This window comes from Schistocerca cancellata, chromosome 4 (genome assembly GCF_023864275.1).
Source record: "Schistocerca cancellata isolate TAMUIC-IGC-003103 chromosome 4, iqSchCanc2.1, whole genome shotgun sequence".
In the NCBI taxonomy this organism is placed as follows: domain Eukaryota; kingdom Metazoa; phylum Arthropoda; class Insecta; order Orthoptera; family Acrididae; genus Schistocerca; species Schistocerca cancellata.
This window is the reverse complement of record NC_064629.1, coordinates 793,622,931-793,649,627: the sequence shown is the minus strand read 5'-3', so window position 1 is coordinate 793,649,627 and position 26,697 is coordinate 793,622,931. Positions and strand designations below refer to the sequence as shown.

Here is a 26,697-nt window from a genome sequence, read left to right as displayed (position 1 = left end):
ATCCCCGGGATGGAATTAGTGTACCCCAACTGTCTGCGGCGAGTGTAATCCGTGGGATAATGCGAAAGTGTTCAGGTGTCTGCGAGCTGTGGAACTGAGACGGGACATGGGGACCAGCCCGGTATTCACCTAGGGGGATGTGGAAAACCGCCTAAAAACCACATCCAGGCTGGCCGGCACACCGACCGTCGTCGTTAGTCCGCCGGGCGGATTCGATCACCCAGAGAACGGTGGCTAGCAGCCCTCTCGCTCCTCGCGCCGGTGCCGGTGAGGCCCGCACCGCCATAGCTATGGCGCGGCCGTGCAGCGGAGGTTGCTAGTAGTTTAAGCATGCCGGTTGGCCACCGATATCCATCACCAGTAGACCATCGTGGATGGCCTGCAGCTTAAACAATCGTCATTCTCTCCGGTTCTAAACGCGGACAGAATAGAAGCACGATGCCGCCATCTGAGCCTCGGGACTCCCTTATTTATACGTCTCTTCCCTACGCCCCTGACGTAGTCCCTCTGTAGGGAATAAGTAAAGTACTCTTTAATTATTACAACGTCAGCTTTCCTCAGCCCACTTCGGCCCCTACACACAGGTCACTACGCGCTGTTGTAACTGCAACGTTTGTGTTCTTCACAGCATGTCAGCACTCTGAGGTGCCCTGATAACTTGACACTTGTACACCGCGCTGCAGGACCGTGCCTTCTCGCCTGCGAGCGGTGCCGTAAGCCTGCTTCACAGAATTGTTTGCTAAATATCAACATTGCCCGTCTGCTATCCGATGTGACCACGGCCTTCCAGCCATAGCTGCTCGAAATTAACAAGAATTCCCCAAAGCCACGCCTGTACTAATTCGTGGCGCAGCACCTTGCAATCCTGTCGAAATAGAATTCTTAAGTTTCTGAAATGTACTTGAAGTTGTTTTAAGACCCATGGACATTCATTTCTGCTTTTAACGTATGTATGGTATACTGAAAGCAGCCTTTTCTCGATCCTTTTCGTCTAATAAGAGCTGGTGATAGCCTTTCGCTAACAGATGCTCAAGAAGTATTTTCCCTTTCGTAAACTGTCAATTACTTTGGCTATCTTACGCAATGGATGAACTAAATTTACAGAATTTTCATCCATTCACCTGTAGTCAGCAACTATACATCATTCTTACTTTCCAAAGGTATCCGTCTTCATCGGAATCATTATCAATGGGAAGTTCCATCCACTTCTACGAGGCACTACGATATCATCCTCGAATATATGTCTTAGTCTCTTTCAGTAGAACTTCTTTTTGTGCTAGCACAATCTGTACGGTGGCAAGAAAATTACCTTACCTTCTGCTTCCAGTAACAGCTTGATTTCATGCCTGATATCATCTGTGTAAGGCAACTTCCCTCCCAGCAAATGAAAAATCCTTATACACTGAAGAGGCAAAGAAACTGGTACACCTGCCTAATATCGAGTAGGGCCCCCGCAAGCACCCAGAAGTGCCGCAACACGATGTGGCATGCATTCGACTAATGTCTGAAGTAGTGCTGAAAGGAACTGACACCATGGATCCTGCAGGGCTGTTCAAAAATCTGTAAGAGTACGAGGTAGTGGAGATCTGTTCTGAACAGCACGTTGCAAGGCTTCCCAGATATGCTCAATAATGTTCATGTCTGGGGAGTTTGGCGGCCAGCGGAAGTGTTTCAACTCAGAAGCGTGTTCCTCGAGCCACTCTGTTTCTGGACGTGTGGGTTGTCGCATTGTCCTCTGGAATTGTTCAGGTCCGTCGGAAAGCACAATGAACATGAACGGATGCAGGTGACCAAACAAGGTGCTTATGTACGCGTCATCTGTCAAAGTCATACCTAGACTTATCAGGGGTCCCATATCACTCCAACTGCCCGCGCCCCACACCATCACAGAGCCTCCACCAGCTTTAACAGTCCCCTACTGACATGCAGGGTCTATGGATTCATGAGGTTGTCTCCGTACTTGTACACGTCCATCCGCTAAATACAATTTGAAAAGAGACTTGTCCGACCAGGCAACAAGTTTGCAGTCATCAACAGTCTAATGTCGGTGTCGACGGGCCCAGGCAAGGCGTAAAGCTTTGTGTCGTGCAGTCATCAAGGGTACACTAGTGGGCCTTCGATCCGAAAGCCCATATGGATGATGTTTCGTTGAATGATTCGCACGCTGACATTTGTTGATGGCCCGGCATTGAAATCTGCAGCAGTTTGCGGAAAGATTGCACTTCTGTCACGTTGAACGTTCCTCTTTAGCCGTCGCTGACCCCGTTCTTGCAGGATCTTTTTCTGGCCTCAGCGATGTCGGACATTTGATGTTTTACCGAATTTATGATATTCACGGTACACTAGTAAAATGGTCGTTCGGGAAAATCCCCACTTCATCGCTACCTCGGAAATGCTGTGTTCCATCGCTCGTGCGCCGACTGTAACACCACTTTCAAACTCACTTAAATCTTGATAACCTGCCATTGTAGCAACAATAACCGATCTAACGACTGTGCCAGACACTTGTTGTCTTATGTAAGTGCTGCTAACCGCAACTTCGTATTCTGCTTGTTTACATATCTCTGTATTTGAATACGCATGCTTATACTAGTTCCTTTGGTGCGTCAGTGTATATTGTCCACAGCTCCATAATGGCTACTTTCTCTTCTGTATTTAAATGAGTCACACACATATTCTCTTTTAGCATACTTATTTGCACTCCCAACTGTGGCTTGTTTTTACTAATGCGACTCACTCTGAGTAATTGCTGCTCTTGTACTACTTCCAGTACTGTTCAACACACTCATTATGCATTTTCCAGAGTCCACTGTTAACAACGCCTCGGGTAGATACATGCCCTTGATGATTTGCTTTCGGGATTATAGCCACTCTCATTCCATTCATAACTACTCTTAATCTGTTAGTTGTATGTTCCATAGATCATTTGAATGATTCTTTTATCGATATGATATGAAACGAGTCAGTTTAGGAGATACGTATACCGTTGATTGTTAACATCAATGAACACATTATTTTTTAGCCTGCTCATGCAGCTACTTTTAAAAACTACCTGTTTTCAGGCTGCCAGTTTTTAAATAGATATTTGTCTGTGGAATAGAATGGAGTTGTGCAGAAGAACTGATTGTAGATTAGATTTAAAACTTGCTTTGGTACATATCAGACATTTTAAGCTGTTGGTCAAGTAATCAAAAATTTTTGTTGCTGCAAACTGAGCTCCTTTCCGAGCCACCGGCAACCTTGATAATGGGAACTAAGGGTCATTTTTTCCTGTTGTACGTGGGGATATCACTATTCTTCTCATACCTTCTTTCTTTCGCTTGTGCCGTTTTCCCGCAGGGACGCAGGGTCGGCATGGTTAATCAGATTTGGCAATGTTAGATTAAGGGGTGGCCGGATGCCCTTCCTGCCACCACCCCGTATCCTCGGGACGGAATTAGTGTACCCCAACTGTCTGCGGCGAGTGTAATCCGTGGGATAATTCGAAAGTGTTCAGGTGTCTGCGAGCTGTGGAACTGAGGCGGGACATGGGAACCAGCCCGGTATTCACCTAGGGGGATGTGGAAAACCGCCTAAAAACCACATCCAGGCTGGCCGGCACACCGACCGTCGTCGTTAGTCCGCCGGATGGATTCGATCCCGGGCCGGCGCGCCTACCCGAGTCCACGAAGCGGCGCGTTAGCGCTCTCGGCTAACGAACTATTCTTCTCATACTGTGATGGATTAATTATGGAGCCGCACGGAGTGGCATCGCGTTAGAGGCGCAATGTCACTGACTGCGCGGCCCCTCCCGTCGGAGGTTCGAGTCCTCCCTCGGCCATGGGTGTGTCTGTTGTTCTTAGCATAGGTTAGTTTAAGTTAGTTTACTTAGTGTGTACGTCTATGGACCGATGACCTCTACAGTTTGGTCCCTTAAGAACTCACACACATTTGAACATTTTTTGATTAATTGTGACGAATTTCAATAGCGAGTATATGTACTAAGATGGTTCAGTTGAAATGCCAAACTCCATGAAGAGGTACCTACATGACGACGACTGGTGAACATCAAATATTACTCTTATGGCTCGCTTTCGTGCAATCAATACTTTCCTTCTAAGCGATTAGTTAGCTCATAAAACTATTCCATAAGACATCATTATGTAGAAATTTACAAAATACATCAGGAGCCTGATTCGTTTGTTTTCAAGACTAGCAATTATAGCAAGAGAAGAAGTGCTGAGGTTAATTGTTTTACAAGCTCAGTAACATGCTTCTTCTAGATCAAGTTTTCATCAACATGTGCGTACAAAAATTTGGAGCATTCTATCCTATTTACTGACTCCCGTGCATGTACTATATCAGTTTTCAGTATGACTTTATTTGTTGAACAGAATTGAATAGCGTGTGTTTTTCTCAAGATCAAGGGAGAGTCCATTTTCAGATAACCACTTAATAGGTCTTTAAGAAATTTCATAATAATCTCTTTTGTTGCTTTCTTCCTAATGGTGTAAGTGGCGTAGGTAAAGGGTCGCTATCTGTAAGTGACGTGCACTTCAGTGGAGTTTATGAAATTAGTGCAGCTCTGAGCTATATCCTGATGGCTAAAAGGGCCACACGCAAATGGAAATGCTATCTGACATTAAAATCAAAGTAATAGATTGGGTCGCCAGTAACTCTTGCCACACGACAAACAAGAGGTTCGACTGAGTAGGAAAATTAATTAATTTAGTCATCAGAAAAACTCTTAAAAGAACATTCATTGTAATGTCACTCATAACAATGGGATGCAATTATTAATATGTTCCAGGGATTGTTCACATGAATCAAATATTAAAATAATATACAAAGTGTGTCAACACTGTGAATAAGAGCAGCGTGCAGCAATATTCCTGAAAACAAAATTTATTCCAAAGAATTTGTTTTCAATAAAAAGGGGACACTAATTATTGGGCCTATGCACATGGAAACGCTGTGGATGGGCTAACAAGGAAACTGCAAGGTGACTGGCATAGGTAAAGGAGACGTAACACCGGTACACTGAATAAGACTTGAAACAAAATCATTTATTTCTTAAGACATTGATATAAGACATCTTTATAACTGCTGTTGCCTGGTGACTACGTACGATTGCTTGTGAAACTCTATACAGTTCACAACAGAATCTCTTAATTTAGAATCGCGGACGTAATTAGAGGGGGATGGGAAAGGTTTAATACTCGCATTCAGACCCACATTCACTCAAAGAACAGCAACATGCAACGAAGCTAGTAGGTTTGTTCCGCTGTGTTGAGAAATCACTAAATAAACGAGTAAATCTGAATATCAAGGTTGCATTTAAAGTTGAACCTCAGTTTGGGCCACACATACACGCTTACGCGCTTAACATGACATAACAAACCACAAATATAATTTAATATTTATGGCATTAAATATGAACAGCGACTAGCAATTATGAATTACATAACTTTACAGAATTTTACAAAAATATATTAATTTCATAATTTATAATTTAAAAAATATGTCTATAAATTAACATCTAGTTTGTCGATCCATTCAAGGGCTGCCTCTGTCACTTCAAAGAAATTTCCAAGTTCCCATGGTAGGCTCTCTTCTGCTACAGCTTGTTACAATGTGATGGATCGTCTGGTGTTCATTTCCACAGTCACGCTGAGGAGATGAAGCCCTTCTCCATCGGTAGAGGTTTTCAGCACAGATGCCGTGGCTTGACTAATTGTTTTCCAGGCACGTCGCGTTAGCTCCATACCTGCTAGTCTTGTGTCAGGTCTTTGGTGGGTCTGATGTTCCTCATGGGCAATGGTGCTCCACATTTCTGTCCACTTTTTGTTGATACTGAAAGTAGCTGCCTGTAGCAATTCTGCCAGTAGGACAGATGGCTGCCTAGATTTTAATCGGTCCATTCGGAGTGTATGAACGTCAGAGTGCATTGGAAGCTCGGGGATTTTAAGTAATTTTTGGTATTCCTTGAGGAGGGCATTCTGTCTTCGGAGGTCTAGTGGCGCAATGTTGCTTAGAGGTGGTAACCAGCATAGGTAGGTTTGATGCAACCTGTTACTGTCCTCATTGCTGCATTTAGCTCCACGTCAAAAAATGGTTCAAATGGCTCTGAGCACTATGGGACTCAACTGCTGAGGTCATTAGTCCCCTAGAACTTAGAACTAGTTAAACCTAACTAACCTAAGGACGTCACAAACATCCATGCCCGAGGCAGGATTCGAACCTGCGACCGTGGCGGCCTTGCGGTTCCAGACTGCAGCGCCTTTAACCGCACGGCCACTGCGGCCGGCTAGCTCCACGTCAATTTTTCTCACATGTGTGATATTGAGCCACACTGAGGTACAGTATTCAGCAACAGAATAAACCAGCCCTAAGGCAGTGCATCGCAGTGTCGTAGCTCTTGCGCCCCATGAGGTACCGCTCACCTTCTGTATAGTGTTATTGCGTGATCTCAGCTTTGCTGCGGTGTTTCCTATGTGGTTCCTGTAAGAGAGGATTCTATCAAGAGTCACTCCTAGATATTTTGTAGAGTCTTGGTGGTGAAGGACCTGACCATTAAAGGTGACATTCAACTACGCATTGGCCATTCTGTTGTTAAGGTGAAAGCAGCTCACTTCAGTATTCGTTGGATTTGGTATCAGTTTCCACTTTTCGAAGTATTCATCTATTTTGCTTAGATCTGCGGATAGGATCTCCTCACCAGCTTCCAGAGTTCTCTGCTGAGTGGCCAAGGCCACATCGTCTGCATAGATGAACCTCCTTGACTCAGTTTCAGGGAGGTCAGGTGTATACAAGTTGAACAGAATTGGCACCAAATCGAGCCTTGAGGAAGACCATTATTAAGTTTCTTCTGTCTGCTTAGTTGGTTGAAAAGGGTTACTTGGGTGCATCTCTCAGATAGCATGTTGTTTATGAGACTGATTGTGGTTTGGCAGTGTATTACAATGGCGAGTTTGTACAAGAGTCCTTGTCTCCATACTGTATCATAGGCAGCAGTAAGATCAATGAAAGCAGCTGCGCAGCTTCTGTTTGGTCAGAATCCTGCCTGTTCGATGGGAATAATTTCATGGATCTTTGGACCGATTGGGTTGAGGATGACTCTTGCCAAAAGCTTGTAGGAGCAGCTCAGGAGGGCGATTGGGCGATAGTTAGCAGTTTTGTTCGCTGGTTTACCCAGCTTCAGTATTGTTATGATTTTTAAAGGCTTTTGGTATGTTACCTGATAGCACAATATTAGTGAAGAAACTTGCAAGCCATCTTCTAGTCCAGTTTCCACAACTGATGAGGAACTCTGGGTGTATCCCATCAAATCCTGGAGCTTTGCCTTTTTTCATTTATTTGATTTCTGATGTGAAGTCTCTGGAGTACTCTGATTTGTTGGGTGGCTTGTCCTTCAGATTTCTAAGCTTTTTCTTAACCATTCTTGTGTGTTGCTTATGTGGGGGTGCTTTGGAGAGAGAACTTATTCTGTTCGCAATCTGGTTTGGTGTTACTCCAGGATCTTTTCGGGTGGGTGGTCGACTTCCTCCCATTTTTCTCAAGAGGTTCCAGGCCTCTCTGCTTGACCTCTTAAAATCCAGACTTTCTGATTTTCGCTCCCAGTACTCTTTACGAGTTTTATCAAGGTGTTTCAGGAGTTCTGCAGCAGTTCCAATGTCATTAGTGGTTAAATAGGGCTGATACAATTCTTCGCAGTCATTACTCCATCCTGGGATATGTTCTCTCCGGAATCCTTTAGGAATGCATTTTTTTGCTGTTGTTAGAACTGCTCCGACGAATCTTTCATAATTTTCACTTAGTGGGGGGATCCATCTGATCACTTTATCAAGTTCTTTGGAGAATTTAGTCCAGTCTGCTTTTCTGAATTTCCATCTTGGTCTAGGCATTGGTCTGATTACAGGAATTTGAGTTCCTACGCCTAGAATTACTGGCCGGTGTTGGCTTTTTGGGGAACCTCCTTACTGTATGTAGAGGTTGTCCCTGAGAGTCCTGTCTTACAAAACATAGGTCAGGGTTGAAATTCTTGTTCCAGGCTGCAGATCTAAATGTTCCCTTGTCCTTTGAGTCAAAAACTAAGCTAAGGTTGTTATGTTCAGCTCAATTTGCCAGGTCCTCGCCATATTTGTCAGTATCGCTGAATTTCCAATTGCTGTGATGGCTGTTGAAGTCGCCAATATATATACTTGGATGCGAGGAAATGGGAATAACATGAGCTGGCCAGTTATCTGCTAAAGGCTTGTAGACATTTGATAAAGTAACATCTTCAACTTTAACTGAGACAGTCTCAATGTTTTGCACGGAGTTTTCAGATATCAGATGCGCATTTTCCATGTTACCGCGTATATAGGTAGCACAGCCGTAGCTCTTGCGGTATGTAGCTCCCAAGACTTCATATCCAGCCACACGTCCTCTTGAATACAGTCTTTGCTCGTTATCTATATGAGTTTCTCGAATGACTACCACATCTACATTATTTTCGAGTAGCATACGAGAGAGGTGGTGTGATTTAAATCGGTTGAGCCCTTCGATGTTCAGCTGTAAAATCCGAATGTTACGGCTTAGTTGTCTGGTTAGTTTGTTCTGAGAAGAACCGTTGTGAAGTAGTTTCGCGTTCATGTTTAAGCCAGGAGATCTGTCGTAGATAAGTCTGGCTGCCAGCTCTGATGCTCGTTTAGCACCACCCAGGGGATACGTGCAGCTTATGGTGTGCTGCGGACGCGAGTATCTTCATCCCCCTATAAGTTAATAATCTGGACAGGATATATTTAACATTCTAAAATCAGAGCAATAATTAAACCATTCGACAGAGGCAGGGGGCGCAAGAGAGTTAGGCTCACAGTTAACTCGTGTGGCCACGTGGTTGGCGGAAACACGGATTCTACGTACCGCGGCTGAATTTTAGCAGCATTAAACCATGCGGCCGCGAACAATTAACATTTTACAGAGGACACATTTGAATAGACACAGCGTAACGGTAGAGGGCCAACAAACTCTAATATTAACCCACGTGGATGGTTTCCAACGGACATATAGTAATGAAACAAAGAAAATTCACAAAGAGATAAAAATTATCGAGATTCGGAAAAGATTAGAAAGTATCCACACGCAGTCGGAGGCACACAAACATTCACATTGAACGAAGCACGAACTTCCTACGTGAGGTCGCTTCAACATCTGCAACACCTTTCTGCTACGTTCCTCTTACGGCGCAAAGTCTGCATTAGGAATCAAACAGAAAGTCTGCAAAGCCTTGCATTCCTTGCTGCGGCCCAGCGAATCAATCCCTATGAGACAAAGGCGAGGCCAAAAGCTAAAAGCTCTCCTCTCGCTATGAGACAACGTGCCACATGGTTAAATCAACTCAACTTCGCCGGCCGCGGTGGCCGAGCGGTTCTAGGCGCTACAGTCTGGAACCGCGCGACCGCTACGGTCGCAGGTTCGAATCCTGCCTGGGGCATGGATGTGTGTGATGTCCTTAGGTTAGTTAGGTTTAAGTAGTTCTAAGTTCTAGGGGACTGATGACCTCAGAAGTTAAGTCCCATAGTGCTCAGAGCCATTTGAGCAAAAAAAAAAAAAAAAAAATGGCTCTGAGCACTATGGGACTTAACTTCTGAGGTCATCAGTCCCCTAGAACTTAGAACTACTTAAACCTAACTAACCTAAGGACATCACACACATCCGTGCTCGAGGCAGGATTGGAACCTGCGACCGTAGCGGTCGCGCGGTTCCAGACTGTAGCGCCTAGAACCGCTCGGCCACTCCGGCCGGCATTTGAGCCATTTACTGCACACCCGTTCCTCTAGAAACCCTACTGTTAGCCTCTTTTCGACTTTACGCATCTCTTTAGCTTCTTTCTGGCAGCAGGGATTGCCTGCATGTTCAGTAAGTCGACAGTTCGCTTCCTATCTTTACTGACTTTCTTCTACACATGTTTCACTTCGCGCCTAAGCCTGTTACGAAAGAGCCTTCTCTTCCCTATGAATGCACTGTGGGGATCTTATTTTCTTGCTAGGCCTGTACGCGCCTTTTGATGCATGTCTGAGTCTACTCCAAAGACTCCTCTCTTTCTCACGCATGCGCTGTGTGGAGCCCGCACTCTTGCTCTGTCTTCATTTCGATCTATTCTTCGTGGATCCACAGTCTTCCGGTGGCGAAATTAATTACTACTCCATGTTTCTTAAAGAAACCTCTTTTCAGCAGCCGGTCAAACGGAAGTTGCACATTTCCCCGATTGCGTGGAAACACTGCCTCACTTGCATTCTGCTTCTCGTCAGCAGTCTAAAGAGTTACAGTTCCCTGTACCTTCGCAACCTTATTAACAACTTCCTGAATCCTAATACCTTCAGCTGGATTATACCTCCCGTCGTCTTTCAAGCTGATTCTTCGACTAAGCTTATCTGCACCCCACTGTTCACAAGAAATCTCATGTGGTTCTCCGTGCATTCCTAGCACTCCAATTGAATAAATTAATTTTTGTTTTGACATTCGACTATAAATATCTTTCCAGGAAAGGCGTAAAGGCATAAAGCTACTGCTTTCTTACGCCCTTGCTTAGTTTCCCTGGCCTTTACTTTTTCCCTGCGCCTTCAATGAGCACTCCGTGCAGTCTCCTCCATAGCGACCAGTTGGTTTTCATTTAAAACGTGTTACAAGCTTCGACGAGGTACATGGGCCGCTGTGCCCTGGCAAATTACACTGTGACCCGTCTGGTTCCCCGCACATTCGACAGAACATGTTGAAATTAATGTTGGCCACCTTCGATGGCACTCTTGTAGTCTCTTGTCCATTACCTGATACAACTGCCCCTATCATCCTTACTCTTTTATCGACGCCACAATCTCGCTCCATGTGGGCTGGTTTACCGCGCGTGAAGTACTTCCACGCTTTTTTTTCGTTTCACGGTTCTGCACTTCTGCTTAGAGTGTTCATTTACCCTCTCGCCGAGGCTACTGTGCTTTCCTCCGTCAGAGCGACCTCTATAGCCTCTGCAAGTGTTAATTGTTCCCTGTGCGCACGCAGTCCTCCGCGATAGCTGAATTGTCGCGGGCGTCCTCTCTGTAATAAAAAACTGAGTCAAGGAATCAACGATCAACTTGAACGGATGTCTTGTGACGTCCGCCCAGACCAAAAACGCAACGAACTGTATCGAACAAAATGAAAAAAAAAAAAAAGTTGTCAGAGTGACGGACTGCCGTCCTAAGGGGCCCGGGTTCGATTCCCGGCTGGGTCGGGGATTTAAGCCGCTGGTGTTGTGTTGTCTTCATCATTTCACCCCCATCCGGCGCGCAGGTCGCCCAATGTTGCGTCGAATGTAATGAGACCTCTTCCAAGGCGGTGGGGCCTGCCCCGTAAGGGGCCTCCCGGCCAATGACGCCAAACGCTTATTTCCATTTGTTTCCACTCAATACATTATGTTCTTCATCTTACCATCGTAAATTCCGTAGATGAACACCGTTCTGCTAATTTCCAGATGAGAGCAAGGCTACCTTCTAACTCTGACTCTCGCATGGTACCTCTGAGAGCTTCTCTAAAGCGGTAGCGCAGTGCAGATACCCATGTGTCCTACTATGCTGTCCCAAGTTCTTGTCAACTCTTAAACATTTTCCACTCACAGTAACCGAGTGTTCTTTTGCTGCCATAGTTTACAACAAGGATTTCATGCACATCTTGCCAAGAGGCGCTAAGGTCACTAAAACTTTGCTTCGTGATGAGACAAGTATCTCAGTTTTTACAAATTTTAGCACAGTCTCACGCTGCTCTATACTTATGAGTTCAAATGCGATGTCTCAATTGTAGAGCAACACATTTAGAGAAGTATTAGTGCCATCAAACAGTTGCGGCATTAATTTGAGCGCCTCTGATTATCTCCACTGACGGAAAAAACGATAGTAACACCAAAAAATAATTAATGTGGACTAATGAAATATCGCAAATAGATTTGTCTGTTTATCATTTTTAAGTGCATTGCAAGATCACAGGTTAGGGTAAGCACCAGATAAGCCATCGCAAATTTGAAATAATGGTACATTAATAGCTGGTGTAACCCCCAGAATGTTAAATGCAAACATGCAAATGTGCATGCATTGTCTTGTACATGTGGCGGACGTCAGTTTGTGGGATGGTGTTCCATGGCTGTGACATTTAGTCTGTCAGTACAGGGGCGGTTAATGCTGTTTGTGAATGATGCTGGAGCTGTTGTCCCATGATGTCCCATATGTGCCAGAGTAGACACAGATCTGGTGATAGAGCAGGCCAGAGCAATACGTCGTCACTCTGCAGAGCATTTTGGATTCAACAGCAGTAGGTAGGGGAGTGTGATCCTGTTGGAAAACTCCCCCTAGAATGCTGTTCATGAATTTCAGCACAACAGGTCGAATCACCAGATTTATGTATAATTTTACAGCCAGGAAGCGTGGGATAACAACGAGAGTGCTCCTGATGTCAAACGAAATCGCATCGCTGATCATAACTCCAGGTGATGCGGTGTATCTAGCATGCAGACAGGTTGGTTGCAGGTTCTCAACTGGCCTCCTCCTAATCAACACACGGCCGTCACTGGAAGTGAGACAGAATTATATTTCATCAGAAAAAACACCAGACCTCTACCAAGCCCTCCATTGAGCTGTCGCTAGACACCACTGAAATCGCAAACGGCGATGGTTTGGGGTCAGTTTAAAGCGTACTACAGGGCAGGTGGATCGGAGTCGTCATTAAAGCAACGTATTTGTAACAGTTCGTTGCGTCACGGTAGTGCCAACTGCTTCTCATATTGCTGCTGGACATGCAGTATGATGAGTCTGAGCCATACCGTGAACACATTGCTGTTCCCTCTCGGTAGTGGCAAGTGGCCGTCCCGAGCCTGTTCTTGTGACTATGCATTCCCGTGACCACCACTGCCAGCAAACATGTAGAGTGGCTTCATTCCTGCCAAGTCTTTCTGTAATATTAGAGAAGGAACATCACATTTCTCGTAGCCCTATTACACGACGTCTTGCGAACTCAGTGAGGTGTTGATAGAGGCGTCTTTGTCGCCTTAAAGGCGTTCTTGACTAACATAACTCACCACGTCCAATCGCAAGAGCCAATTCTCGGCCGCACACTGCAGGGGCAATGAAGACGATCCTGCAGCGTTTCCGATGAGAAGTGTTTGATCACCCACAATGGAGTCCATAATTGGCTCCCCCTGAGTCTCATCTCTGCTCACAAGAACTGCTGGCTGCGAAGACAAAATTTTTCCGTAGACAACGAGTTGGAGACCAGTGCCGATAACTGGCCGAAAGCACAGGCAGCTGCTTTCTATGACGAGGATATTGGAAAGTTGATACAACAATACCACAACACTCGAAGTTGGAGCTGCGACTATGTAGAGAAGTAGGTTGCAAATAAAACGTTTCTGGTTTTCGCTGTGGTTTCCATTTCGCGACCGACAGGAACTTACTTTCTGGACAACCCTCGTATATACATATCATAATTGTCAAACTTGACATTAGACAATACTTTAACAAATTTTAGGGATTTGACGCTGTGTGGCAGGCTCCTAAATTCACATTTGCCACCGTGATGCAACTGGTAGTTACAGTTTCATCATCTGCTACATGTGGAACTGCCATGCATAGTAGTATGATATGTGTTGCGTGAGGTAGTTGATTAGCAGGCAACCAAAGAATTTTGCGGTCCAAAACAAATTCACTTGATTAAGAACTTGGGTGCAGCTTTGGATGAGCACAACACCATACTCTATGTCTATTTCATAGGCCTTCAGTGTGACACATCCGAGTACCATGGCTCAAGAGTTCAAGAACCTCTCATCTTATAATAGTCACTCAAGGTTTCATTTATCTAATATCCCAGCTTTGTCCACTCACTAAACAAATTCTCTGAGTCCTCCTCCATTGCTGCTGCCCACCTCTGGAATAAGCTACGAGGGTTGTCCGTAAATTAAAGTCTCGAAGGTGTTCCCGTCGGGACGGAGCAACCTAGCTTAAATCTGACAACAGCGCCGTGTTCCTTGCTTCACACACCACTGTTCTTGTCAGTCCCCACCTCTCTGCGGCGCTCATTCTTGGCAGAGCAGCCATTAACGATGGAACAGAAAATCGACGTTCTCGCAAAGTGTGAACTGCGTTTTGTGATTAGATTTCTGTGGCTTTAGGGGTCAGCCCCTATTGAAATCCATCGCCAATTGACCGGTGCGTATGGAGAAAAGTGTATAGACGTAAAAAATGTGCGCCAGTGGGGCCGCGGGCGTCCACCAGTTTCGGACGAGACAGTGATAAAAGTCGGAGAACTTTTGCTTGCTGATCGACGTGTGAGTGTGCGAGAGATTGCCGAACTGATAGGTGACGTCTCTAAGACTACCTTGGACAAGATTTTGACGAATATTTTGAAGTATCACAAGGTGTGTGCCAGGTGGGTGCCGCGAACGCTCACTGATGAACACAAAAAGAAGTGCATAGAAAGTGCCCGGAAGTTACTGCGTCGTTACCGGGAAGAGGGTGAGGAATTGCTGGATGCAGTTGTAACTGGGGACGAGACTTGAGTCCACTACTTCACGCCACAGACTAAGGAACAATGGCTGGTCCCGGCGGAGGTTCAAGTCCTCCCTCGGGCATGGGTGTGTGCGTTTGTCCTTAGGATAATTTAGGTTAAGTAGTGTGTAAGCTTAGGGACTGGTGACCTTAGCAGTTAAGTCTCATAAGATTTCACACACATTTGAACACTTTTGAACTAAGGAGCAATCAAACCAATGGCGGCATTCCGGTTCTCCATATGTCACGAAGTTCAAGCAAACGCCGTCAACAGGGAACGTGACGGCTTTGGTAAACGCCGTCAACGGGGAAGGTGACGGTTTCAGTACTCTAGGAGAGGCAAGGCGTTCTGCTGGTCGACTACCTGGAAAGTGGTACAAAAATCAATGCAGAAAGGTACTGCAAGACCTAACAAAGCTACGGTGGACTATGCAGAACAAAAGGAGGGGTCGGCTGACAAAGGGAGTTCGTTTGCACCATGGCAACACCCACCCACTCGTCGATAGCACCACGTCAGATCTCATCGCCACATTCGAGTGGGAAGTCATGACCATCCCCCATACAGCCCTGATTAGGCGCCCAGTGACTACTACTTGTTCCCCAACTTGAAACAACACTTGGAGGGAATGAAATTCTCAAATGACGAAAAGCTGTAGGCAACTGTCCATTCGTTCCTGTACGGGTCAGCCGGCGAGTGGTACGATGTGGGTATGAAAAAGCTTCCGGAGCTTCTCCAAAATTGCATCGATCGTATGAGAACTACGTTGAAAAGCAGCTGGAAGTCCAAGCTTTCAGAATTTGTAATTGCTTTTGCAATAAAATGATGTTTACAATGCGAAAAAGTATTGGAGACCTCGTATGATGCATTATCGGCACATTCCAGTATTCTTTTGCACGGAAGAAAAGACTGAAGCAGTTCTGTTAGCCAACCTAATAACTTATCCCTCAAGAATTAACATATAGGGCCATTTGTCTCTACCAGAAAGAGAACCAAATTCTTTCTTCTTCTGCTTGTTAACTTCCTTTATATCTTCATTTCGGTCAAGCAATTTTTTTATCCTCTCTGCGTTATTCGTATTTCACTATGTTGCTGTTCCTCTACCTCTTCTCTCATGCCCATTGCTGCCTCGCCCACAATCTAAATCTACCCACCTGTAATATATCTTCATTATTCTTCTTTTCAATAACTCATACCAGGGTTATTCGGAAAGTAAATAACGATCGGTCACGAAATGGAGACCGCAGTGAAAATCGAAACTGTTTTATTTGCAACAGTTAGCTACACTTTTAAGCTGTTTCTCTACACAGTCGCCGCTCAAACTTAGACATCTGTCATGGCGTTGTACCAACTTTCCAATGCCATCGTCAGAGAAGGCAGCCTCCTGTGCTTCCCCACAGTTTTCTACGCTGGACTGCAGCTATTTGTCTGTGCCAAAATGTTGTCTTCACAGCCAGCGGTTCATATCAGGAGAGATGAAAATCAGGGAGAGCCAAGTCCGGGCTGTATAGTGGGTGATCAAAAACTTCCCATCGAAAACGCTGCAGGAGCGTATTCATTGCTCTGCAGTGTGCGGCCGAGAACAGTTATGAAGAAGGAAGTGCATGACAGTTACAATATGTGGGGTTGCATGAAAGCAGGGGTACTTTCTCGTCAGGCACCCACGCTCGGCCAAAGAGACTATTTGCTAGTCATCTTTACGCGCTCACTGTGCGCTCAAAACAGAGAAGAGCGTCGTGATGCTACGTACGGGTATGCTAGTTACATTGCCCAACAAACCTGTGTAAACCTTCATCGGATTTTCCCTGTGGTTTCCATTTCGCGACCGATTATTTACTTTCCGAACAGCCCTCGTATAACCTCTTCATCTGCTGCCACTAGTATTGTGTTCACTATGTGTGTCATAATCACTCTAATTGTGCGCAAACAACCAACCCAAATCATGGGCTGGTGTGGTGGCTGAGGCTGCACCAAAAAGCCAAACCACCAGAGAGACAATTGTTAAAGTGTCACAAAGATTGGACACGGCAGTCTTCCTAAGACCCTTGCCCTTGTCCGGCAAGGCACAAAGAAAGTCCAGGAAATATTTACGACATTTGGTCAATCCTATTAAAGAAAAAATAAAAGTTAACAAGGTTAAAGCAACCAAAAACATAGTGATAGTAGATGTAGCTACAAAAGAGGATAATAATAAAATATTAAACAATCAGAAATTATGTAAAGCTGTAAAATGTGAACCTCCAAAAAAGAAAAACCTGCTTATAATCATGTATGATATACCAGTTACTATAGACAACAATGAACTTTGTGAAACCATAAGAACCTAAAATTTTAACGATGAAGAGTTCAAAGATGAATTTAAATTACGATTTAAAACCAGACCCAGACACGTAGTCCACCACGTAGCCAAAGTATCCGGTCAATGTAGAAAAAGCTCACAACTACGGGCAAGATCTACATTGGTTTCCACACAATAAATGTGCGGGACTACTTGTTGGTACCTCGCTGTCAAAACTGTGGAGATTTAGGCAACATATATAAGAACTGTGATCGGAAGCCGGTTAGCTCCAGGTGTGGAGCAGAAGACCATATAAAGAGAAACTGCACGAGACCAGGGATTTGTATTACTTGTACTAAAAGTGGTAAAAAGACGTGTAATGCCACAGGAAGAAATTTCCCCACTTATAAGATACTGGAGCAGAGATTGATTTGAAGGACCGATTATGGCTGAGGCCAGAGCGGTACACAGGATGTCAAAAAGAAAATTCCCGTGCAAGAGGCGAAGGGATGCGGCAAGGGCAGCAAAGTTCAAACAATTTCTAACCCTAGTCGCAGAAAGTAAATCACAAAGGATGGAAATGGACCTTTGGGACCCTTGGGAACAACTGGCTGCTCCCTCTCCCCCACGGCGGGGACATAGGTTGCAAGAAAATCGGGCAACACAAGCCAGGCGTCCTGTTGTAGTGGGCCGACCGGTATTTGCGCAAGAAAGCTCTGCAGTCAGCAGCACGAATGCTAACATAATCCCAGGTCATCCCCTAGTCAGATGAAAGGAGGTTCATCCCGTGAGAAATTACCCAAACCCTGAACATTCTTTGCAGTTGTCCGCCTGGAGGAGCAGGCTGTCCTGACCACGGCACTACGACACGTGGTGCGTGTAGGACACAAGTACAGGCGTAAAGTCACCTTATCGGCCACGGAGGCTGTTGATAGAATACAGTTGAAGACCATGAATCTCCTCAATGACTTCGGTGCCCTGCGTGACCTTGTGTAGAAGGTTTTTGAAATATGGAATGAAACATTTGATTTAGATCAAATTTATAATCAGTCTGTCCTATCTAACTGAAGAATAGCTTTCGATAGGAAAAAGACCTTTACGGAATCATATGTTCACACATACTTCCCATAACAACAGAAATTCAGATAGGACACAAACGCACATCGCAGTAGGCTAGTCATGCAGGAGCTTCGGCGAGTAGCAGAGGAGACGAGCTTTGACGTGCTCTGTCTACAGGAGCCATACTCTCTTGCAGGGAACATAGCATTTGCCGCTGTAAATTCGCAAGCTTTGGGAATGACCCGAGGCCACCATTATAGCAATAAACAAAACGTTACAAATCACAGTGCTTACAAATCTTTTCGATGATCACTATACTGTCGTAGAGATCCAGTCACCAGTGGGCATCATATATCTGGTGAATATGTACTTTCAGTACGGAGCCAATATAGAAGTGTACCTTGACCAACTCGTGCAGGTATCTACGGCGCCGAGAGCTCGTAAGATAGCAGTGGTGGCAGACGTGAATGCTAAATCACCCCTATGGCACAGTGGCACTCGCGATGAAGGAGGCGGAAAAATGGTAGAAACCATCATGTCTTTACAGTTTCTCATCGCTAATAGACCAGGAACAACCCCCCCCCCCCCCCCAATCTAGACTGGCGGAGGGGGTGAGGGCACGAACATCGACATTACGTTAATGTCAGCAAATATTGCTTGCAATATTCAGAATTGGATGGACAGAGACAGGGTCACCATAAGTGACCATAACCTAATTACTTTCACGCTCTCTGACAGAGAGTGCCACTGGGACATAGGGTGGAAAGTGCTGCTCGACTACAATAAAACTGACTGGGAGCACCTTGCAAGAGAGTTTGACGTGCCGACGTGGCCGGAAGGTGACGAAGACGTCAACAGACACGCCGAAGAACTGCTGAGTGCACTCACCAGAGCGGTGAAGGCAGCTGTACCAACCAGGAGGAGAGCCATAGCGGCCTCTCTGTCACCATGATCTGCGGAACTAGGGAAGATGCGTCAGTCTGTCAGGAGGGCGAGGAGGTACTACCAGCGAAGTGTCGTCTGGGAAGAAAAACAACAGTGGTTCCAAATCTATAGGGACGCGAAGGAGTAGTTCAAGAAAGAGCTAAAAACAGTCAGGCTCCAGAGCTGGGAAAAATATGTGCAGAGCCAACTGGCTATTGACCCCTAGGGCATTCACTATAAAATAGTAAGAGAGAAAATCCGGTCGCCAATGGTGCTCTCAACCGTCAGAGACAGGAACTGGATGATGGGATCTTGGCAGGAAACTACTGAGGTCCTCCTCCGATACCAGCTCCCTGACGATAGAGAAGAAGAGGATACAGAAGAGAAACGCCTAATTAGGCAGGCAGTTCAGGGAGAATATGTGAGCAACACTGTGGTGTTTCCATTCTCCGAGAATGAAATGTAAAATCATCAAAAAGAGGCAAGGCCCCAGGACCAGATGGCATTGTAGCGGAAGTAGTGCTATACCTAGCTCCTCAAATGATAACACCTCTGACAAGAATAAACAATGAGGCATTGCGTCTCAGGATGTTTCCCTCCAGCTGGAAACAGATCAAAGTTGTGATCATCAAGAAAGGCCAGGACAAAGATCCAAAAGAAGTAAAGTCCTACAGAGCAATCTGTCTGTTCGACCTGCTGGGCAAATTGCTAGAGCTAGCTGACAGACTGACGGCAAACCGAGTGCTGTGTGGGATGAGTGGCAGGCAATTTGGCTTTCAGCCGGGGCGATCTGCGTCTGACGGAATTACTCTGGCGGCCGAGGTCTGCGGGTCATCCCCACGCAAGTACATAGTTGACATCATGGTCGACATCAGTGGCGCCTTTGACAACCTGCGGTGGTCTTCGCTCTTGTCCTGCTTGCGGGAGAAAGAGTGTCCAGGGCCGCTACATGGCTGTCTCAGGAGCTATTGTATGGAAAGGGAGGTCTGGCTATCGTCCCCTAGCGGAAGAATTGGCAAAAAGCTTACGAAGGGGTGTCCACAGGGCTCATGCATTTATGTCCTCTGACATAAATATGGAGCCTCTCCTGGACAGCCTGGAGAGCAGTACAGATGTGCTAGAGGCGATAGCCTACGCGGACGACCTCCTCCTGCTGGTGGGCGGCTGTAGCCGCGAAGATCTAGAACCTAAGATTGAAAGGGCTATGACTATACCGACACAATGGTACCAAACAACAAAAGTGAAAGCAGCGTCCAATGAATGAACATACTTAGTATTAAAGGGCCAATTGGCCAGAAATCCAATGGTGTGGATCGAGGGCTCACCAGTTACTCGCCGTAGTGAGGCACGATACTTCGGCGTCATTATAGAAGCGGCAACCCAAAGGTCTCTAGAAGCATTGAATAACCACATTATGATCGGGCACAGGAAATTCCACCTACCCCCAGAACTGATCAAATTATATCATAATACCATTCTCACCTCCATCGTAGGTTACGGGTCCGGAGCCTGGGTACACAGTCTCACGAGAGTCGTTCCTGCTATGGCCGTGAGGAGGGTGCAGCGCAACATGCTACTACTTTCGATTGGAGGATTGGAGCTTACCGAACAACTCCTGGGGGGGGGGGGGGGGGGGGGGCACAACTGATTGTCACGGGGCTGTGTCACTTAGACATAAAAATCAGAGAACAGGCAGCATGGTACTGGGTCAAAAGAGGAGAAACTGAAAAGACGGAAAATATTCTGGGGGTGCGGGTAGGGGATAAATTTGCAATCAGAAGAACGGGGAAAGCATTGTGGCAAGAACTTTGTCATAAAGAAGAGACAGGAAGAAGGACTTACCAGCTGCTGCCAATCATCAAGGAACGGCTCCAACTTACACACTCAACCAAGTAAAGGACTGTTGCACTTCCTTACAGGGCACAGACCGTACTTGGCATATCTTTGCCGGTTCTGGAAGAGGGCTACCCCCTCATGTGGCAGTGGTGCTGAAATAGGCACTCCGGACCACATGATCTACCAGTGTCCCTTCTTCGATGACATAGCCACCGAATTACTACCTAATCAGAAATCCATCCACATTCAGAATCATTGACAGTCTTGCCAGAGGGTATCAGCAAAAGTCTTGCAAGAATACCGCAGGGAGAATCAATGATTAGTAAATCATAAACTTATATTTCCTGCACCTATCCCATTCTGCCAGGGCGTGGACTGGTCGATCGCTGTGACGGTCGAAATCCGCCACGTCCTGGAACAGGGGGAAGGTGCTAAACTATCCCGAACTAGACTCATAGCACACTACTGATGACTAATAATAGTTAGGTAGTTTTAAGTAGAATGTAGTTTTATGAACAATCATACACAGAACCTGCTGCGATTTCCAGTTACGGCCAGCCCTGTGCCAGGGGTACGCACACTGGGGTTAGCTCGATGTGCACGGCCAAATATTGTAGGTTTATAGATTCACGGGCACGCTTGTAAAGCTGCAGGAGTTAGCTTGCTAGGATAGTAAGAACAGTATTTCAGTAGAGAATTAAACTTGCCCATAGCGTAACTTAAATCTTCGTAACCTGTAGTAAGTAAGAAAGTAGAAAATCTTGAATAGAATAAATGCTGCTAACGAAACAATTATATTGTAGATAATTAAGACCCACTAAGGTGTAAGGTGGTAGATTATCGTGTATCATATGTCTGTTTGAATAAATAATATTTTTAAATCACTATAATTGTTAGGTTCATATTGGATGTAAGATCCCTTACAGCACATCTGTCACAATGTACTAAAAATTCAAAGAGTGTCTAGTTGGATGTAATACAGGATTTTATGGTGTTTATATTTGTAGGATATATAAAGAATACAAATAAAAATAATTTCCTGCATAATATGAGAACTTTCCAGTGTGCAAATTAACTAGGAAAACGTATTAAACTAAGAGCTTCTGTTTGTATTCTTTGTAATTGCACAATGATACTGTGCTAAGAAACAACAGTACAAATTCTTAAATATAATTAGGACTAAATGCGTCCCATGTCGAAAGAGTAGAAACAACACAGCTATCTGCTCCATGTAGCATCTACCACGTAGTACATCTACCTGAATGTATCAGGTACCCACACTGAAGAGCCAAAGAAACTTGTATAGGCATGACTATTCGAATACAGAGATATGTAAACAGGCAGAATACGACGCTGTGTCGGTATCGCCTATGTAACATACCAAGTGTCTGGAGCAGTTGTTATATAGGTTACCGCTGCTACAATGGCAGGTTATCAAGATTTAAGTGAGTTTGAACGTATAACGTCGGCGCACGAGCGATGGGACGCAGCATCTCCGAGGTAGCGATGAAGTGGGGATTTTCCTGACGGACAATTACAGCAGTGTACTGTGAATATCATAAATTCGGTAAAATATCGGATCTCCGACATCGCTGAGGCCGCAAAAAGATCCTGCAAGAACGGGACCAGCGACGCCTGAAGAGAATCGTTCAACTTGACAGAAGTGTAACACGTCCGAAAATTGCAGCAGGTTTCAGTGCTAGGCCACCAGCAAGTGTCAGCGTGCGAACCTTTGAAAAGATACATCATCGATTTGGGCTTTCGGAGCAGAAGGCCCACTCGTGTACCCTTGATGACTGAACGGAACAAATCTTTACGCGTCGCCTGCCCAATCAACACCGACATTGGATTGTTAATGATTATTGTTAATGGTTGGAAACATGTTGCCTCGTCGGACGGGTCCCGTTTCAAATTGCATCGAGCGGATGGACGTGTACGGTATGGAGACAACCTCATGAATCCATGGACCCTGTATGTCAGCAGGGGACTGTTCAAGCTGATGGAGGCTCTGTAATGCTATGAGGCGTGTGCAATTGGAGTGATATGGGACCCCCGATACGTCTAGATACGACTCTGACAGACGACACGTACGCAAGCATCCTTCCTGTCTAACCACCTGCATCCATCTTTGTTCATTGCGTTTTCCGACGGACAGTAGGACAATGGGACACCCCAGACGTCCAGAATTGCTACAGAGTGGCTCCAGGAACACTCTTCTGAGTTTAAACACTTCCGCTGGCCACCAAACTCTCCAGACATGAACATTATTGAGCATATCTGGGATGCCTTGCAACGTGCTGTTCAGAATAGATCCCCACCCCCTCGTACTGTTACGGTTTTATGAACAGCCTTGCAGGATTCATGGTGTCAATTCCTTCCAGCGCTACTTAAGACATTAGTCGAGTCCACGCCACATCGTGTTGCGGCAGTTCTGCGTGCTCGCGGGGGCCATACACGATATTTGTCAGGTGTAGCAGTTTCTTCGGCTCTTCAGTGTATATGCGGGATTAACGCTGTGCCTCGTGATTCTGGCAAGCACAGCCTACAATGACTATACACGTCAGGTGTTTGTTTGGAACGACTGAAAATAACATGATTCAAGTAGAACCTGAGCAAGCCCATTCTTCATGCATTCTTCCAGTAGGATAATGCCTATGCACACTTTCCTCGCATTATCATACGCATTCTCAAGATATTTGTCAACTTACCTGCCCAACACGATCACTAGAGCTGTTCCCAAAACGAGCATACGCACAACATGACGCGACGGCGTCTATTATTACTATCTACACATCTGGGTCAATCGTAGCAACAGGATGAAAGCGTAGAACACTGTAGCCCAGGATATCTCTATGATCGCCTCCACAGACCACTGTTGGAAGCCACTGTAACTGGGCGAGGTTACTAATGGTATTTGTTATTCGGGAAAATCTGTTCAAAAGTTTACTACCCTGTAATATGGTATAGTCTATAACCTGTGTAGTATAGTTCTTCGTGGTGCCAATTCTTCATTTTGCACTTTTGTATAACATTCTCTTCAGTGACTGCCGTGAATACGAGACGAGGGTCAGATTTCGTAAAATTACACGACATTTGTGACTCCTGGAATAAATGCCAGACAAGAAATCTGATGGTCACACAGATGTTTTTTTCGACTTACAGCTTCTTTCACCTCTGTCGATGATTTGTTGATGTAAAAATTCCAAGTTGCATCGTGTTTCGGAGCTGGCGCAAACCGTACGTTTGCCTGTAAGAGGCTGTGTAAGGCAGTTATAAGATCGGAGGAAGGAAAAGGCGTGTCACCTGTTATAAGAGCATGACTGGTAAATCTCTGTGCTGTTCAAACCAACCATCGGGTTGACGATAGTTATAATTGTAGTGTTGGCAGAAGAGCCAACACCGTGTTGCTAGAGGAGGCCGAAATGCACGCGTTTACGCTCACGCAGACTGGCGTGAGGTCTGGAACAATTACGGGAATGTATAGTAGCAATAAAGTACGTAGTTGATGGAATACTTAACTTTAATCCATAATTGGTGCACATTGGTCTCATAGTACATGCTTCACAAGATATATCGCAAAGGATAAATGGCGCCTTGCTAGGTCGTAGCAATTGACGTAGCTGAAGGCTATGCTAACTATCGTCTCGGCAAATGAGAGCGTAGTTGTCAGTGTAGCATCGCTAGCAAAGTCGTCTGTACAACTGGGACGAGCGCTAGGACGTCTCACTAGACCTGCCGTGTGGCGGCGCTCGGTCTGCAATCACAGACAGTGGCGACACGCGGGTCCGACGTATACTAGCGGACCGCGGCCGATTTAAAGGCTACCACCTAGCAAGTGTGGTGTCTGGCGGTGACACCACAATAATTCCTTTACATAAACTATTTTACTGTCGTCCACGTTATTCAACAATTGACCACATGCAGTGCACTCTAAGAGTCAACACGTTTTACGTAGTTTACCTTAATGTCTAAGTGACTAATTTTTTAATTAATTAGCGTTTTTGTGCTCTATAAATACAATAGTAACTTACCGACAGGAGTCTTGCGATGCCATGACGAAGGTGGCTGTTTATAGTGTGAACTGTAATAATTAATCAACTTCAAAAAAATTTGCATGGTGATGAAGAAGGATGACAATAATAAAGTTATTATTGTAAAAGAGTGTTAGTACCATTTATTCAAATAATAGCTGTCCCATATACTGACGACGAGTTAGAGCAGCAGAGTATTTTTAGTATCTTTCGGTTTGTCTTTCTTTACGATTGCACAGATGCAGTGACACTGTCTAAAGCAATGATGAGGGATCGGCGTCTGTGGGTGACGGCAGCCGCTCACACCAGTATTTGCTGCGTAGCCAGGATAATAGTAGCCCCGCATTACAACAGCACTTGGAACGGCTTTCATGAGGTAAGACCGTTGGTACCATTAAAATCAGGTAACATCATGCCCTAAGTATACTTATTGTTGGGAGTGTACTGCAGTGCTCATCGAAAATCAATAAACGATATGAATTTTTTGTGTGAGTCCACGATCATTGCGAATATTTTGTGAATAAAACCGTTTAGATCGCTTGTTACAATTTCGTTATTTATTACGACGTTTCGTTTAGATATCTGCAATTAAGACTAGAGGAACATAAACAGCGACATACAGAAAAGATGAAAAATTAGAAAATTAAAAAATTAGAAAAAACATTTTAAAAAGTAGACTCACTGAAAAACTTAGAACTTGCATAACAAGGTTCAGTGTCAGTATTAAAACTGGTGCCTATTATTTATTACGACGTTTCGTTCAGATATCTGCAATTAAGACTAGAGGAACATAAACAGCGACATGCAGAAAAGATGAAAAATTAGAAAATTTAAAAATTAGAAAAAACATTTTAAAAAGTAGACTCACTGAAAAACTTAGAACTTGCATAACAAGGTTCAGTGTCAGTATTAAAACTGGTGCCTAATCGGGACGCCAGCTAACAGTTAACTCAAAAATTGGTGCAAAAATGTAAGTTCTAGACGCCAGGCGGTGCTAGTGTGAGACTGATAGTTTTTAAATTACAAACATTGAGATTCAGTATATAAAAACACAATTTAAATGAGTATGGTTGCATGCTCATCAAATTAGCTTTTTAGATGGCGCCTAGTAGCCCAAGTAGAGTTCATTAAACTAGCAACCAGAATTCATTGAATTAATACACAATAATATCTGTGTAACAGCAGCATGAACTTCAGTATTAAATACATTTTGCATTGACAACATATTGCAATTATGAAAATAGAACTTGCTGTTGTAATTATGTGTGTCTGATAAATAAAAAACTGTGCCCTAGGAACTAAAACATGGGCAAACAATATATTAAAATGTGCATACTTTTAAAACAGATCGTAAAGAATAAAACAGTAAGATATTAGATTAAAGCATTTTGGAAAGTAGCTCCACCATTAATAATAAACTTCATACAGCTGTTATACATTGATCAGCCAAAACTTTATGGAAATGGAAATGAGCGTTTGGCGTCATTGGCCTGTAGGCTACTTATGGGGCAGGCCCAGCCGCCTTGGTGCAGGTCTTATTACACATTCGACGCCACATTGGGCGACCTGCGCGCCGGATGGGGATGATATGATGATGAAGACAGCACAACACCCAGTCCCTGAGCGGTGAAAATCCCCGATCCAGCCGGGAATCGAACCCAGGCCCCTTAGGACGGCAGTCCGTCACGCTGACCATTCTGCTGTGCGGGCCGACAGCCAAAACTTTATGACCACTGCCGACCGCAGCGTTAGATTCCGCCTGGTGGCTTTGCGGGCACGTGACGAGATAACAGAAGTACGTAAGCGGAGTAGACATGGGTTGGAAATGGCGAAGATCATTGAGATAAGCGACTTTGACAGAGGGCAGATTATTATTACGCAGAGCCCATGAACAAGTGTCTCGAAAACGGCGAAGCTGATCGAATGTTCATGTGCTACTGTCGTGAGCATCTACGTAAAGATGTAGGACAGTGAAACTACCACTAGGCACTAAATGGTTGGACGTCGACGACTATTCACAACGTGGGGCTCGGAGGCTTGTCTGCT

At 45.0% G+C, this 26,697-nt stretch overlaps 1 protein-coding gene across 1 annotated transcript in view; it reads left to right on the top strand.

Annotated features, from left to right (window-relative positions):
• Positions 1 to 26,697, top strand: part of LOC126184433 (uncharacterized) — a 133,012-nt gene that overhangs the window by 34,439 nt on the left and 71,876 nt on the right. The window contains exon 2 of the mRNA XM_049926825.1: positions 24,891 to 25,027. Coding sequence (XP_049782782.1) covers positions 24,891 to 25,027 — 137 coding nt within the window. The remainder of the gene's footprint in view (positions 1 to 24,890; positions 25,028 to 26,697) is intronic.